The sequence below is a fragment of the Bos javanicus genome, chromosome 20 (assembly GCF_032452875.1).
Source record: "Bos javanicus breed banteng chromosome 20, ARS-OSU_banteng_1.0, whole genome shotgun sequence".
In the NCBI taxonomy this organism is placed as follows: domain Eukaryota; kingdom Metazoa; phylum Chordata; class Mammalia; order Artiodactyla; family Bovidae; genus Bos; species Bos javanicus.
In genome coordinates, this window is record NC_083887.1 from 38285493 (window position 1) to 38303865 (window position 18373).

Consider the following 18373-nt stretch of genomic DNA (forward strand, 5'->3'; position numbering starts at 1 on the left):
ACTAACACTTTCGCCTTTACTTCACCACTCCATGGAGAATAGAGAGATGAGGAGCACAGTTAACATTCATGCTTTGGGACAGGATGGAGTGACAAAGCTCAGAATTACCTCCTGCCTAAAAAAATAAGAAAAATGAAATATATGTGTTTATATATATATATATATATATATATATATATATAACAATTATTTCAGACATTAAACAACAGGCAACACAGGATGGTGATTCCTGAAATAAGGAGAACAATGAGGAGCCCAACTATGGTTCAGTCTACAGAGCCAGGGGAGGCATCCAAATCGAACTGGGATGTCCTGCTGGGCTGAGAAGATAGACTTGGATTTGAGGGAAGGGCAGCTTCACTGGTAGCTCAGTTGGTAAAGAATCTGCCTGCAGTGTAGGAGACCTGGGTTCCATTCCTAGGTTGGGAAGATCCCCTGGAGAAGGAAATGGCAACCCATTCCAGTATTCTTGCCTGGAGAATTCCATGGGCACAGTAGCCTGGCAGGCTACAGTCCATGGGATTGCAGAGTCGGAGATGACTAGCCACTAACAACACTAACCACTATGATGACTATTAATAGAATTTTCAGGGAAAAACACTAGAGGTGCACAGAAAGAGAAGGTGAGCCCTAGAGATGTGCAGAAAGATCTCCTCAAGTCTTGGCTGAGAGCTGACTTGTGCAGATGTGTATGGAAAATACCAGAAGTGGGAGAAAGAATCACAGGAAGGGAGTAAGTTTAACAATTCCTAAAACTTACATAGGGCTGGGACTATATTACCACCAGGGAAAATGTGACCACCAGGCAGGGAAGGACCTTCTGATGCATAAGGTATTGAGTAGTGTCCCCAGGAGGATACTGCCTGAGTAGTGGGCCCAGAATGTTGTTATTTAGTGGTTCAGTTGTGTCTGACTCTTTTGTGACCCCATGGACTATATAGCCTGCCAGGCTACTCTGTTGATGGGATTCTCCAGGCAAGAATACTGGAGTGAGTAGCCATATCATCCTCCAGGGGATCTTCCCAACCCAGGGATCAAACCTGTGCCTCCTACATTGGCAGGCAGATTCTTTACTGCTGAGCCACCTGGGAAACCAGGGCCCAATTAGCCCTATGATAAAAGGCTGTTTTGGACCCACCCTTACCAATCTTAATGTAACCTTGAAAGGATAAAACTGATTGCACATAACATTATTGCATGCCCAATAATATTTAAAGGCATATAAAATTGGGTGCTCAGCCATATAAAATTTGTAACATGTGGCATTCCATACAAAGGCATTCAAAAAAGCCAGAAAATATAACCCATAGTCAGAAGAAACATCAATTAATAGGAACAAACACAGCAATACATAGATGATAGAATGAACAGACAAGGATGTTCATTTAGGTCTTCTAAATAAATATGCAGAGTACATCATAAGAAACGCTGGGCTGGAAGAAGCACAAGCTGGAATCAAGATCACGGGGAGAAATATCAATAACCTCAGATACGCAGATGACACCACCCTTATGGCAGAAAGTGAAGAGGAACTAAAAAGTCTCTTGATGAAGGTGAAAGAGGAGAGTGAAAAAGTTGGATTAAAGCTCAACATTCAGAAAACGAAGATCATGGCATCTGGTCCCATCTCTTCATGGGAAATAGATGGGGAAACAGTGTCAGACTTTATTTTGGGGGGATCCAAAATCACTGCAGATGGTGATTGCAAGCCATGAAATTAAAAGACGCTTGCTCCTTGGAAGAAAAGTTATGACCAACCTAGATAGCATATTCAAAAGCAGAGACATTATTTTGCCAACAAAGGTCCGTCTAGTCAAGGCTATGTTTTTCCTGTGGTCATGTATGGATGTGAGAGTTGGACTGTGAAGAAGGCTGAGCACCGAAGAATTGATGCCTTTGAACTGTGGTGTTGGAGAAGACTCTTGAGAGTCCCTTGGACTGCAAGGAGATCTAACCAGTCCATTCTGAAGATCAGCCCTGGGATTTCTTTGGAAGGAATGATGCTAAAGCTGAAACTCCAGTACTTTGGCCACCTCATGTGAAGAGCTGACTCATTGGAAAAGACTCTGATGCTGGGAGGGATTGGGGGCAGGAGGAGGCGGGGACAACAGAGGATGAGATGGCTGGACGGCATCACTGACTCGATGGATGTGAGTTGGGTGAACTCCGGGAGTTGGTGATGGACAGGGAGGCCTGGCGTGCTGCGATTCATGGGGTCGCAAAGAGTTGGACACGACTGAGTGACTGAACTGAAGTGAACTGAACTGAAATAAATTTCATTTGTTCAAGGAGATAGAGGGAAAAATTGCATATGATGAAGAGAGAAATGAAGGATATAAAAAAGATACAACTTAAACTTCAAGAAATAAAAGTATATTTCCAATGAAAACACACTGGATTGTATTAATCACAGATTTGGTGCTACAAAGGAAATGATCAGTGAATGGAAAAAATGGAGGAGTCGAATTGAATACAAAATAGAATTAGAGAGAAAATAATGAAAAAAATAAATAAAAGAATTCAGGATCAGCAACTTTGGGACACACATGTGATTGGATTTTGAAAATGGTAGTGGGGGGAGTATGAAAAAAAACTTCTGAAAAATTTCCAAATTTGACAAAAACTACAAACCCACAGATTCAAGAAGTTCAGTGAGCCCCAAACAAAATAAATGTGAAGAAAACCACACTGAGGGACACAATAATCAAATTGCTGAAAACCAGCAAGAAAGAGGAAATGTTAAAAGGATTCCTTTTCATCCCCAATTTCTCTACCATCAATTACGTATCCAGTTGTTTCAACACATAGGAATTTCCCCTGATTTTTAAAACCAAGAATTCATTCGGTCACATAAAAAAAAATATAATAGATGTATTTTAAAAATTAGGAAGCTGTTTCAAAGTATTTCACACAACAAGAGCGCCAGAGAAGAAAGAACCTAATTAGAGAACAACTTGTGCATGTTAAAAAGTTGCCCAAGAAAATTTTGCCGTGTGAAATGGTACACGTGAACTGTAGGGTTGGGTTTAAATTGATCAAGCAGGGTTTAGTCAACCACATCCTGCCCCGCTGGATAATCAGGGGATTTCTCCTTGAAATGTGGAAATGTCCCTTTGTACTCTCTTGCTAAAATATGGCCAAGGAATTTGAGGTTTACTTTTCCTTAGAATAAGTGCTGTGCTGTTTGGATCCTAGAACATCTGACTCATTAAACCTGTGATAACATGCATTCTTACTGAAAGAAGGTGAGTCGAGAGAGTTCGCCATCAAAGAATTCAGCGTGAGTGTGACTAGACACCCACACACGAGAGGCCAGCGTGTCACAGCTGCCTGAGGGCTGGGAGCAGAGGCAAGGCAGTTTCACGCTCGCGTGGCTCAGCCCAGGTACACAGTCAGAGCAGCTTCACAAACCCTGTGTCTCATTCCATTTTAGAAGCTGGGGAAGTCAACACATTCTCAGGTGGCAGTTGTGGTGAACGTGCAATTAGTCAAGAAAAGAAAAAAATAAAAAATAAAATAAAAAGCAGAGTAGAGAGTCTATCTCTCTCTCTTTTTTTCCCCCCAGGGAACTTCATTTCAGCAATGCAATTGTACTATTTTGCTATTCTAAGGTGACATTTTCCACAAATCATAACATATTGCTGAAGCAGCTGTTTTGGCAGTCCCATAAAAGAACTCTGTATTGCGGTGTGATCTGGCAAGTGCTGGGAATATGTAAGTCACATGGGGAATCAAGTAGGCCTCTCCAATGGCTTCTTTGTCGTGGGCTTTCTGAGGAGTGGGCACTGGGTAGGCCAGGGGCGAGGGAAGAGCTCAGAAATCAACTGCTCCCAGAACCCAGGTGGTGTTCTGATATGTGTATTTGAGTTTCTGTTTCATGCAGCAGTCAACTTTCTCTAAGAAATTCACACCTTTGGTGAAGGAGCTTTCTGGTTTTACTCAGCACTTGTTGGTACAAATTACCAACACCTATGTTCAACTCATGTTTATGCAAAAAGATGTTTAAATGGATATCCTGTGTTCACTGGCACATACTGCCAAGAGTGAAGGTTGGTACTTTCGTGACTGCGCGCTTGTTAAAATCCTAAGCCAACAAGTTTTGCTCTGCTGTTTGTGTTTTTACACAAAATCATCTTTAGAAGTTGTAAGTCCAGGTCCAGGACAGTGAAAGAATTCACAGATTGCTCTACTTGGGAAGTAAGTCAGCCCGGTCAGTTATGTGTCTTTGTTCATCAGCCTTGAAGAACCTCTTCAGTGTGCCAGTGCTGTCTCCGCTGGCTCAGCTGTCTGAGTGTGGGAATGTCAGGGTTGTCTATGAGCACGTCATCCATTAATTGAGGAAGAAAAGAGAAGCAGGAAGAGATGTGATCTTTCAGTGGTGAAATACACAGGAGATACAGGCACTGAGAGATTATCACCCTGATTCAAAATCAGCACCTTATGAACCTTTCGTGTCTACCAGCTTTGCGAAGTGGTGGGCACTAAGATAAATTTCTTTGCTGTTGTTCAGTTGCTCAGCCGTATCCCATTCTTTTGCAATCCCATAAACTGTAACCTGCTAGGCTCCTCTGTCCATGGGATTTCCAGGCAAGAATACTGGAGTGGGTTGCCATTTCCTTCTCCAGGGGATCTTCCTGATTCAGTGATTGAAGCCGGTGTCTCCTGCATTGGTAGGCAGATTCTTCGCCACTTTAGGGAAACCTTGAATTCCATTAGCAGACACAAATTAAGTCATTTACACCCTTCTTGGTTATGGTATTTCATTCTAACTCACTCTCTTCTTACTCAAACTTCTCAAAAGATGAATCGACTGTCTTATCGTCACTTCCTAAAGAACAATTTATTCCATCAATCCTCTGCAATCTAGATTCTGTACTCTCTTCAAATTGTTCTGGTGAGGGTCACAGTTATATCCTATCTGCAAATCCATTGGCCAGGTACCATGTTACTGGATTATCCATCACTTTACTCACTTCTCTCGGGTGATCTTATCCACTCATAACTTCAACATTTGCCTGACTTCTGCATCTGCCACATCAGGTGGGACATTTCTGCCTGCATTTCCCACAGGCATTTCAAAGTCAACTTGTCAAAAACCATCTCATCATTCAGCATGCTCATGATCAAAGGGGAAAAAAACCCAAAAACCTGCCCTTTCCCTGTCTGTGTTAGCTGTAACTGTTGTTGCGACTCGCAAAGTATTGGGTATTGGGCATTGGGCTGATTAAAATCTCTGCAGGCGAGTCTAATGAAAAGCCAAGGTTAAGAACTTGGGAAGAGGACAATGATGTTTGCTGTGATTTCTTTAAGAGCCCTTAGCTCTGCAAGCAGTTTGGACTTTTTCAGACCCTCCCTTTCCCAGGGGGTGAAGTGGGGGTAGGTGGGAGCAGACTTCTGCCTAGGACCTGGGCAGTGCCTGTGCTGCCTCTGGGAACCTAAACATGGGCCATAAGACCTGGCATGGTGAGATCAGGGAGTAATATACTTCTTAGGTCAAAAGTACTCTGATAGGATTAGTGCCGCCAGGGGCCAGGAGTGACCTGCTTATACTGTTCGTAAGTGACGGTGCCCAGCTGCTCCGCATCCAGGGCCTTGAACCTCTGCAGGGTCTCCAGAAGCTCCTCCTCCAGGGGGATGGGCCAAGGCAGCGCTACTACTAACAAGAATTTCCGCCAGTCCACGGACTCCGAGTTTGTTACCAACAAAGATGCTAACTCCTGCAACTAGAAGAAAACAGGAAATGCCATTGGGATATTTGTATGATTCTCTTGTGACATTCTACCTGCTTGCATTTCATAGTGACAGGTTCTGGCAAAGGAGGTAAAATTTTTAGCTTGGTTAATACGGTCAGAGCTGACTTGCTCCCTCAGGTCCTACGAAGCAATCCATGCAAGACAGAACCTAGAGAGTGTTTCCATTTTTGCTTCCTTGACATTTGTGGGTTTTGCTTACTGTTATACAAGGAACTGGATTTCCCAGGTGGCACTAGTGGTAAAGAAACCGCCTGCCAATACAGGAGACGCAAGAGATGTGGGTCTGATCCCTGGGTTGGGAAGATCCCCTGGAGGGCACGGCAACCCACTCCAGTATTCTTGCCTGGAGAATCCAATGGACAGAGGAGTCTCGAAGGCTGCAGTTCACGGGGTCACAAAGAGTCAGACACGATTGAAGTGACTTAGCACACACGTACGCACACAAGGAATTAATGTTTGTGACCATAGTACACTTCGTACCTTTCCAACAGAGGTGGAATAAAGATGATATGAATGTGGGAGGGTTCGACAGCTTGTAGGGAAATATTCTTTAACCGTCTTGTTTTCTTAAGGAGAAGAATATGATGAAAGCAAGCCTGAATCATCTACTGTTACTTGTTAGGATCACTCCATCTGGTAGTAATAGATACTAACTCATTGGCTGACCCTCACAGTCTGTAAAGTTTCACTGACTGTCAGCATCATCACTTGTTTTCAAATACTGTGCCTGAACATACTACATGTCTTAACTTGAAGTTCTTTCATTGGTTTATTCGAGTTTATTGGCTGCCTACAATGCGAGAGACCCGGGTTTGATTCCTGGATTGGGAAGATCCCCTGGAGAAGGCAATGGCAATCCACTCCAGTACTCTTGCCTGGAAAATCCCATGGATGGAGAAGCCTGGTAGGCTACAGTCCATGGGGTCACAAAGAGTCGGACACGACTGAGTGACTTCACTTTCTGCTAAATGTCAGATACCATGAATGGACTGGTTATTTTAAAACTATTGACTTATCAGTCAAAGAAGAGAATTCTCAAGGCTTGAAACCCAAACAAAATTGAAGCTTACTTCAGGTTGAGTGAGGTTCATCCAACTACTAGGAAAGTTGTTTGTTCCAAGGTTCAGGGTTACCAAATCCAGCAGAAGGTCAGCAAATGCTTTATTTCCTATTATACCTACAATACAAGGAGAAATATTTTTTGGTGTTATTATACGATCTGTTTCTTTTGCTAAAAATTGAATAAATAATGGATATTTGTATAATCATTTTATTCATTTTATTTAAAACTTCAACCTTTAGAGAAACATTAGACATTTTGAAAATACAAAAATATTAATCAATTTCCCGATCCTCTTTCATGGTTGTTTCTCGTCTAAGTCAACATGTCTTTTTTGGCTTAGTGATAACTCATTCCAGACTGGGTAAAATACTGAGACTTTATATTTTGGTTTGGAGTCTTCTTTGACCTTTTATTCAGAATAGGTTGAATTAAAAAATAGTTCATTATTCCTATTATTATTTATATTATTAAAATGAATACTATTATTATTTACAGTAATATTCCTGTTATTCCTGTTAGTTCCTAGTGTAGGCCACTAGAGTACAACACTTTGGCAAATATGGGATAAAGGTGTTTAAAACGCATGCATATCACCACTGTGATCAAAATAACACATTTATCCTCATTTTGCTTTCTTTAGATCAGAATATATTTGTTTGGGTTAAATTTAGGGATATTTGAATTACTAAATTACTGGGTTGAAAGTGCTAATTTAGTTATTTAATTGGCTCAAACATTCTGATATATTTTATAAAAGGTCACTAATATTTCGAAGGCTTTTGCTCTTAAACATGAATCTACTTTACTATGAGATATTTGTTTAGTCTGTTGCTTATTTCAAATTTCATGCACATGCATTAAAAAAGAAGTAGGAAAGCAAAAATAAGTGTATCTGCTTAAAATAATGTCTAACTCCCATAGCAGAGGTACCTTCTAGAGCCAGGAGACACTCCTACATGTATTAGGGTAACTGTCAGGTCCAGAGTATACAGCTATTCTTCTTTGTTTAGGAATAAAAAGAGTGAAATAGGTGTAGAGTCTCACATTTTTCTTCCTATATCTAAGTTTTTAGCATTTCTCAAGTCCAACATGAATTTTATTAATAATTTCCTCTAACCTTTGGGAAAATGTAGTAATCATTTTAAAATTTCAGTAGTTCATATAAAATACACAAGGTTCAGATCTGAAAGGTAATTTTCTGTGTAGCAAGAGTAGAATATTTCTTTCTTTGATGCAACTGGCCATTCAGCAGGTTGTTCAGAAACAGATTCTCTATCCTTTTTGACCAAACCTGAATATCCAATTTTATAGAAATGAGAATAACTTCCCCAGGTAGTGGAATTTTTGGTAAAATGAGCTTTGTATGATACTACATTGGTTTTCAGATAAGTTAGAAATAAATCATTCATCTTCCTTAAAATGAAACCAGAAATAAACTCAATTGAAACCATGAAGAGGCTCAAAGTATTTAAAATTTCTGGTAGATTTGTAAAATAGTTCCACTGTCTCTAATATCTATGGCACAAGCAAAGTGTTCTAAGAAAATACTTTCAGCTCACATAGAGATTATTTATCTGGGGACTTTAGTGTGAAATGCAAAAACTATTTTGATCTTTGGCCTTGTCTCTTAAATGATCAAGGCATATAATAATATGACTTTCACATATAATGCAGTAATAGAAATGGATAAGCTTACAAATTTTGTTTACAGATTTAAAAAAGAAAAAGTTCTTTCCAATTGGCCCTAAGTTACTTATCTAATGCAGCCATCCATTACAATTATCCAGAAAGAAACAGTTAATTGTAAGCCAGGCCTAAAGGCACTCTTGATCATAATTATTGTCCGGTTACCCTTAGCAATAACTCTCAGAAAGACGACATCAAGATAGTACCATTGCTTAGAAGTATACACTTCACCCAAAGAGTGTGAAAGAATGTGCGAATATAGGACTAGAATTGGAAGGTTTGGATTTTTGCTTTGTATGTCTGGATGATGCCAAATGCCTTTTGTGTTTGATGTGAAGACTGGTGACTTTTAAATTTCAGGTTTTTGAAAACAGTTCTTTTTGCTAGGATCAATGATGAGGTCGATATTTATCACATTACTAGTCACTTTCCCCAAGGCTTTCTGAGTTTGATGAGCAATCTGAGTTAGGTCTTGTGTCCTCAGTTGAGGATGGTGTTCTTGTATTCCATAAATGAATGGCTTTCCTAGGGTCAAAGTTGTTAATGTCTGGAGAATTCAACTGAATTATCAGGAGATCTGTCATGCTGTCAGCCTTGACCTTGGCATGCATTTGGGACCTGATGCGCTTCATCTGACTAAAGCCGCGTCCTGCCTCAGCTGAACTTGCAGGCAGGCTCAGCACGAGGTCAATGAGTGTCAGGATGTTTGGATACTTGTGTAAATAAACAGAATTCACAAAATCCCAGGTCAGTTTGCGAATGTTCTGAAATCTAGGAGAAAAAAAATGAAAACTGTGAGAGATGGAGACTCCTAAGTTTTACTCCAATATTTATAAATCAACTAGGCTACTTATGCTTACCTAGAGTAGATCTCCAATTTCAACATGCTCCATTCTGTGTCTACTTGGTCAATTTTCACCTTGGCTGCCTCTAATACTGGTTCATAATGTGCAATCAGGATGGCCACCTCTTTTTCTCCAAATTCTGCAATCAATATGCCAAAGAAAAAGTCACATATCTGACAGACATGTGTACAGACGATCAAAGAACAACAGAATCGGAGCCAGTATTCATGGGTTACCTTGATTTATTTTTGCCGGCCACAGTTTAAAGCTTCCAATCGTGGTTGCCTTCACCACATCTTGGTTGGCATCTCTGAAACAGCCTCGCAGCTTCTTGATAAGATGTGTTAAAACCATGTTTCTCACGTCAGAAATGTTTCCCTTTCCTCCTAGGCAGTTGCCATGAAAGTGTGTGACTGAATCCACCCCACGTTCTTTCGGCCCTGGTCTGGGAGGGGGAAAAAAAAATGCCCCAAGAGATGATTACATGCAAAAGCTTCTGGCAAATGGTTTCCCAAGTCCAGCTGTCTGGTTTTGATAGACTCTCAGATCATCCTGGACTCCTCACCTTGTCTGATAGATTTGGAGCATTTCCAGTGTTGACTCTAAGGTGGCAAATACATCAGCAATTGAGGAATTTCTGTTCTGACTGATGTGGGACAGTATGCTAAGGACATTGACGACATCCAACAAGAAGTGGACAAATTTGACGACGTCTGCCTGGAGGAGAGACTCCAGGAGTTCTTTGGCTTTCTGATGACTGCTGTCGCTTCTGCTTTCTTCTGCCTGTAATACAGGTTGGGAATAAAATAGTGGTTTATCTTTCTCAAAATTATCTCAAATTGCTCAATAAAAGTATTTTTTTTTTAAATTCTGAAAATCTGAAATAGTACCATATTTCAAAATTACTTACTGAATGCAGCTGCTGGACAATTGCTGGATATCCCTTGAGAAAGTTCTGGAGGGCAGCCTGCAATCCCTGAAGCCACCTCTGGCCGCTGACTTGAGAGGGCATTGCAGGTCGAAGGTGGAGGCCCTTGAAAGCAGTTAGCAGAGCACTTCTGTGAGCAGGAGAATCGTGATAGAAGCAGTACATGCTATGAAGAAGGTCTTTCACATGGTTGTAGAGGGGAACGTTCTGGAACACCGCCTGGTAAGATAGTTCGAGGTGATGGGCAAAGCAGTAAACAGGCAGCACACCTGGCTGGATTTCCCTTAAAAGCAGGGCCACCTCGCTGCTGTTTTCTCCCTCTGAACCCGGAGCTCCATCACTTCCGAAACCCACCAGTTTCTTTGCCCAGTCTTGGTTCGACAGCCGAAGTTGAAGATTTCTCTCTAGAGTTTTCTCGATGGCATGTTTTATCGCCCGGGGCTCCTTCTTCTCCACGGTCTGTACCCCGACGATTTGGCAGTGCACTCTCCCTGCGCGTGCAAACTGCACATATACGAGTTCAGCTTCCTCAACTGAACTGGCTGCAATCCCATCACTGAGGACGGAGAAGAACTGACTTTTTTCTAACTTCTCTCTTAGAGCTCTCCGTTCCACTTCAGCAATAAAGTACGTAAAAGTTCTGGCCGATTTACTGGTTCTGAACACCGGGCCAATATCAACTCCCTTCATATCGTCCAGCGAACACATCCAGAGGAAGTCTTTGAGGGGACGTCCGGTTTTGGCGATGGCGTGGCAGGACCGGAACAGGTTCTCCACCCTGCCGAGGGTCACCTTGCTCATGGTCCTCACCATCAGCTCCGTGGTTGCTCTGCTCCCTGGAGAACCACTCGTGGCTTCCATGAGGGACGCCTTGGCGTGAGGCTCGCTCAGATGATGCGCGTTGAGAAATTCAGTCCTGAAGTTATCCGTGCCATAAAAAAAACTCACCTGATTTCCCTTTGATGTCACTCCATGTTTACGACACAGGCCACAGAACATAAGATTTAGTATCTCATCGTATACAAGCCAAGGGTATTTTTTAAGCCAAATTTTCAAAAATTGATTGTTCTTCTTTGGGAGGTAATGGTCAAGCTTCCGAGGCCTTTTCTGCTTCTTGGTGAATCCACTCACATCGTCTGGAGGATCCCTGCCTTTAAAATAACTCCATGTTGTTATTTTAAGTAATTTCTGATGCCTACGGGCAATTTTAATTACTGTCCCCCTCTCCGAACTTATTATTTCTAGAACAATCCTAGGGAGGGCTTACCACTTACCAGGCATTTTGGGTAGTGCTCCAAGTGCTTTGTATCATTTACTTTTCATCACCCAGTATCCCTATTTTATATAGGTAAGAAAGTGGGTCAGTTACTAGTACTGATAGCCAGTTTGTGGATTAAAAAACCTAAGGCACAGAGAGGGTAATTAATTTGTCCAGTGTCACAGTGGCCATCCATGGTGGAGTTGGGGTTAGCTAGCAGGTGGTCTTACCTAGCCCCCCACTGTTACACACTACATATTACAGGTTTTTCCTGTGGGCGAAGGGTGCTATGGTCTCCTTCTCCCTAGAACCTGTTTCTCCAGGCAGGAGAGGGGCATGGTCTTTTGCTGTTATTGCGTTCTCTGGGTGAAAACACAAGAATCACAGGACACGTAGGGCCTTGCCTCTGCAGGGTTTGCTTTGGACACCTCTCCCCTCCCGCCTCAGCTCTACTTTCTTTGGCATTGGTTGGCTGCTACAAATAGGGGGTCCTAGTGGGAAGCTGTTGTATAGCGCAGGGAGCTCAGTTCAGTGCTCTGTGATGACCTAGAGGTGGGTTGAGTGAAGGGAGGGTAGGTGTGGAAGGGAGGCTCAAGAGGGAGGGGATATGTGTATACTTAGCTGACTCACCTTATTGTACAGCAGAAACCAACACAACACTGTAAAGCTATTATCCTCCAATTAAAAATAAATTTTAAAAATTTACTGATACTAAAAGAAGTTATACAGTTTAGATTTTACATTTAGATCTATAAAAAAGGGGGGGAGGGCATCCTTCCTAGATTATTTTGCAAAGGAGTTGTGCCTCATCTTTTTCTTTTCCCTTAAGGTCTAATTTCTGACACTCATTTATCTGCCAGAGAGAAGAATATGTATTTATCTGGACAGAAGGACAAAATAATTAAAATCACACAAAACTCCTAAAATACATTTCTTCCTAAAGGCAGAGAGCCTAGACCAACATCTCTCTCTCCTCCTACAACTTCTGTGAAACTCCTGGTCATGAGATTACATTGTCCTATTTCACAGCACAATGAAACTTGGAACATGTGCTTGTGTGACTTGATACTAAAATGACTCATGTTGACACACACACTCAGTGTTTGCTTCAGGTTAAGGCTTTAGGGTCCCAGGCTTTCCCTCCTCAATAGACAGAACCACCCTTCTTCTGTGCTTTGTCACGTGCCAGATGACTGCTAAGCACTAGGGAGATGTTCAAGAAAATAAATCTCCTTTCCTAATTGATCTTTTGGATCTCATGTCTCTTAACATCTTTAAATTGAAAACCTTTGTCAGTCTGCTTCTGTCTCCTACTTTATTGGCCTCTAATTTATATTTTGCCTTTTAACCAATCCTTTTGCAATTGTTGTTGTTAAAACAAATCCTTATTTATGTATTTATTTTTAGATCCTAAATTTTCCTGTTTTCATTTAAACCTAGTCTCCTTATAGCCGGGACCCACTGCCTCCACTATCTTTCGTGCAGGTTGGGTAACTTTCAAGCTTCCCACACTAGACCCTTAGCGCCATGCTGGCTGCCTGCTCTACCCACGAGAGAGTTGGTGAATACATGAACAGCTTCGTGAAAAAAGCAGACTCTGGCTGTTGAATGAAAAGACTAACTTTCACTACTAATTTAGCTAGTTTTCATATCATTAGCTTTCTGGCCAGATTTTCCAGAAATGCTGTCTTGAATTCTGAGCACACACTTTATCACTGGCCACATGTAATTCTCCGGCTTCATGAGACTACATTCCCCCTGAAGAGACACCTGGAACTGTGCCCACAGACTATTCTACCAGGTCCAAAGGCTTCTAGATTTACTACTGCATTTCTGTGATGTGACTCGAGCGAGTGGAAGGAGTTTCCAGGCTGAGTGCCACACTCCTTCTTGCCCTAATCTCTAGGACTTGCCACCTGCTTAGATATTCCTGTTAATAACATCAATCCTTTCTTTTACCTTTTCTAAGAAGCGTGAAAGTGTTGGTCGCTCAGTTGTCTCTGACTCTTTGCGACCCCATGGACTGTAGCCCACTAGGCTCCTCTGTCCGTGGAATTCTTCAGGAAAGAATACTGGAGTGGGTAGCCATTTCCTTCTCCACTTTTCTAAGAATTTTTCTGTATTTCTTGATTTGAGTAAATGTCAGACTAATTTACTTTTCAGATCAAAATAGGGAGCTTATTTCTCTGCAAAGTATGGTGTCATAGTTCTAGAATTTTCTCAGACACTAAGCCTGGGAAAACCCACACAACTGTCTAGTTTCTCCTTTCAGGGAATCACCAGGTGCCCTTACTCTTGCTTCTAGGTTAGCTGAGGCTTTCTAGGGAGACAGTAGTGTCTGCTGCTCTCAGATACAGTCATCCTCCCTCCAATCCAATCTCCACATCCTTTGGCTCTAAATGTTTTTGATAATTCTCTCCATTGTGGCCTCTGGGGGCAGCCTGAGGCTTCACGTGGGCTTTCCAGGTGTTGCACTGGTAAAAATTTGCCTGCCAGTGCAGGAACTGAGGGTTGGGAAGATCCCATGGAGGATAAAATGGCAACCCACTCCAGTATTCTTGCCTGGGAAATCCCTGGCGGGCTATGGCCCATGTGGTTGCAAAGAGCCGGACACGCCTGAGTGACTGATCACACAATCTTAAGATTTCACAGCCTGACCACAAGCTCTTTGTGGCCCTCATTTCCTGGCTTGTCTGTTGCCCATTCCCTAAATAGGTCATGCAACTTCAAAATCTCAGTGTTGATTCCATTTTCTCCTGTGCCTAGAAAACTCTGCCCCTGCTTCTCTTCCTGGAAGCTTCTGCCAGAAGTTTCCCATGGACTACATCCTTTGCTGACCCACACAGGAGAAACAACTACTTCCTCCTTGGATTCTTGTAAAAACCACGGAGCTGGGTGATGGAGCTCGGCCACTACAGCCTAGACTTCCTGAATTTGTGCCCCGTCTCTGAGACCAATCATTGACTCCCAGGGTCTCCAAGAGGGCGTTGAGAGGGACACTTGTCATTTTTTAAAACAAAGTTGCAGGCCTTGAAAAACTAAGCACTGCCTCTCTTGAAGAAGGAGTTGAGGGTACAGAATTTGCTGAATAGTGTTTCTCTGGATAGCCTCTGAGCAGAAATCAAAATAACTATGAACCAAATCTCTATAAGATATTACATCAAGTACTGATGAGCTTACAAAGAAAAGGAGTCCTTATGGCTTAAGTGGGGACACTGGAACATTGCTAAAGTGTTCTAGCTTCAACAGACTCCAAATTGCTTGCATTGGAGAAAGACTCTCTTTCTGATATGCTTAGCACTTGATGTTTGGACAGGATGTAACTACCCAGAGCTCACTCGGTACATAGCTGAATGTTTTTGGTTGGGAGGCTTACAGTCCCCAGGGAGCTGCATACCTCAGGGTTCAGTTCCACCTGGTGTTGTGAATTTTCATTTCTTTCTTTTCTTTTTTTTTTTTTTCTGGAATCGTTCTAAGATAACACTGTGTTCCTATGTGTTCTGTCACTTAGTCGTGTCTGATTCTGTGACCCAATGGACTGTAGCCTGCCAGGCTCCTCTGTCCATGAGATTCTCCAGGCAAGAAATCTGGAGTGGGTTGCCATACCCTTCTCCAGGGGATCTGGGGAATTGAACCTGTGTCTCCTGCGTCTCTTGCATTGCATATGTATTCTTTACCCGGTGAACCACCAGGAAATCTCTGAAGGTACCTCTTAGGGCATGTGCACCTTCAGGATACCGAGCTCACATTCTGCGTAATAATACGCAGAGTTTGTATCCATATTGCATAATGTTATATATTACATAAGAATATAACATTACTGTAATTATATTATTAAGTGATAATGGCTTATATCACACCTGAATTGCACATCCAGTGTGCCAGACACTTTTAAAGCACTTTATGAGCATTAATTACTTTAATGGTCATAACAGTGAAATACCCCATTTTTCAGATGAGGAAAGTGTGACAAAAAGAGGTTAAATAATTTGCTCAAGATCATATTACAGTCATTTGACATGAGGTGGAGTTGGAAAGAGCTGTCTGACTCTTCTTACCCACGGATGGGTCTTCTTCCTCATCCAGCCATGGGTAAGAAGTGAATTAACGTGAAGATGCTTGAGTAGGGGCTGACACACAGGGCTCGACACCATTCCAATATTGACTTCTGTCATAATTCAGAAAATATCCACAAAATCCATTCTGTGCTGGGAGTATGCTCATGGGAATGATCCCTGGGACAGGCAGTAGAAAGAAGGTCCTGAAGATTCAGGCTGTCTTACTGACTTAAGCTGCTCCTAAAACTTTAAGTATAGATCTTTGTTGGATCTTTGTTGGGTGGTAATAAAAATGTTAGCATGATAAGTCCTTTAATTACATTTTGCATAATTTTGTATGATTATCACATATAAGATCTTTTTTTTCTGGCATATTTGTGACAATCAACAAATGGTATTTTATGTCTAATTACTGCCTTTATCAAAGGAGATTTAGAAATATGACACGTGCCTAATTTGATGAGGAAAGCAGGGCTGAATAAAAGCATGACAGTATATTACACACTTTTAATTTTCTGTTATTTTCAGTAAGCACTATCTTAATGACTTAATTTTCATGTGGATAACCAGTACTCAGCAAAAACTCTTTAAGCTTTAGTTCTTTCTATTAATATTTTGATACTAGTTGTTCACAAGTATTTATTCAGTCACTTGTTTTAATGAAAGATTATCCATTTCACTCAATAATTTTATTTATGTAGCATAATTAAATGTAACAAAGTGTAACTTAATGACATTGATAGCCCTTGTAAATTTGCTAAAATACTCTTACGACGGGCCTAGTAACATAATGATTGTTACGTGCAAATATGTATGTTTTTTTCCTAGAAAAGATTCATCTATTCATCATATTTTAATATATTTCAGTGAGCTTGATGCTTGCATCTTAGATATCATAGGTTGCATTGGACTATGTGAAATAGTATAAGAAAATGCTCACATTTCTTGGCTTAGATATAACAGCAATTTTCAAGTTGAAGCAGGAAGTTTTGTAAGAGCCCACATTTGGAAAGTTACTACTTTCAGCCAGTTGCTCTGTATTTTCAAAATGGTTATCACTTCAATTAAGAGGGTCTTTTGAAATTGTAGATTTTTAGGGTAAGTGTCATGAGAGGTATCCTAAAAGATTTTCTAATTCTTGAAAGGAATACAACAAAAACTTCATGTAAAAAACAGATCGATGTATATCTATTAATAATCATTAATAACAATTAATGAAGAAGAAAGACTTAAGTCAGAGGGTGTTTTGGGTGTCAAAGGAACTGGGAGAAAGGGCGAGTGGTAATTAACTTCTAAGATGTCATCAGAGAACCTCTAATTCTGTGACTCTGGGATACAGGAAATAGAATGATTATTATTTTGTCTTACCTTTTATACATGAGCAAAATGACAACAATGAATATTATTTCTGTTGATAGACCACCCGAATCTGCTAAGTGTTTCACATGAACTTAAAAAGTGCCATATGCAACATATATTTTTTCAAATAGTATAACTGAGCTAATAACAAAGAAAGGGTTTAAACTTTTTGCTTATAGACCGTAACTCATTTTGAACCATCGAGATCTCCAAATCCCATGGTATTATATAGCTTTGTCAATTCTGTGTCAATTATAACTGTTGTTCTTAAATCTGGATAATTCTCCAGCACAGGTGGTGGAGGTGGTTCCACAGAAAGAGTTGGTCTCTGTATCTGTTTTCCTGCAGTTCACACAACTGGGGAAGGAGAAGCAGAGAAGTCCCTGACCTTTCCATGAGCATCTGTACTCAAGCCTCATAGCTCCATGGTTTCTGGTGACTGTTCCCCCAACTTTAAATATCCTCTGTATCCTTGCCATCTAGTCACTCTTTACTTCTTTCAGTTCCTCCCTCCAAGCTGTTTTTCTGCAGTTTCCCTGACCAACCTCTTTGCACACTGATTCTCCCTTGTTTGCATTCTTGAGCACTTTGTTTTTTGTTTTGTTTTGATCAAGTTCAGATTTTGTTTTGGAAAGAATCTAAATAGAAGTTTATATTTTCTTCTTCTTTGGATGCCTTTTCAAATCATGCTCTAAGTCCCTAGGGCAAGTGGTTTTCCTTTTACATCTACTTTTATACATATATATATATATATATATATATATATATATATATATATGAAGGAAATGGTAACCCACTCCAGTACTCTTGCCTGGAAAATCCCTTGGACAGAGAAGCCTGGTAGACTACAGTCCATGGGCTTGCAAAGAGACGGACACGACTGAGCGACTTCACTTTCATATATTATATATAACTATCTCCTTCTTCCTCTACCTCCCTTTCTTTCTTCTCCCTCCCTTCCTCTTCCTACCATACTTTGAGAACTGTTGTACCCTACCATACTCTGAAAATAGACAGTGTATCAGTTGATATCTTTTGGTCCAGTTTCTAGTGTTATTCTAAGACATACACATGTCAAGTTATAACTGATATTTGTAATTTATTTATTTTTTTACTTTTTGGCCACTCCTTGCGGCAGGAGTGGACCAGGGATTGAACCAGCGCCCCCTGTAGTGAAAGTGCAGAGTCTTAGCCACTGGACCACTAGGGAAGTCCCTGTAATTTATTTTTAAACTTTTAGTTGAAATGCAAACTCTTGATTTTGAGGTTGGAGCCAAGAATGTTTTACGGCTATTGTGATGAATGTAAAGTCTCTTCTGAAAGGGACTATGAGTGGTTGATAATTTTCCATCTACTCAAATGTCCCCCAAAACTTTAAATTTTGACCTGCTTCCAGTCACCCTCATTTAGAATTAAAGCAAAT

The 18373-nt window shown here is 41.0% G+C and overlaps 1 protein-coding gene across 3 annotated transcripts in view; it reads right to left on the reverse strand.

Moving 5' to 3' along the window:
- Nucleotides 1-18373, reverse strand: part of SPEF2 (sperm flagellar 2) — a 202328-nt gene that overhangs the window by 24940 nt on the left and 159015 nt on the right. For 2 of the 3 annotated variants that reach the window (XM_061393748.1, XM_061393747.1), the window contains 5 exons: nt 10258-11426; nt 9913-10130; nt 9584-9792; nt 9363-9486; nt 6948-9273 (listed from right to left, as the gene is read on the reverse strand). In XM_061393748.1, coding sequence (XP_061249732.1) covers nt 8922-9273; nt 9363-9486; nt 9584-9792; nt 9913-10130; nt 10258-11426 — 2072 coding nt within the window. In that variant the 3' untranslated portion in view covers nt 6948-8921. The other variant, XM_061393749.1, reaches the window with a different exon arrangement.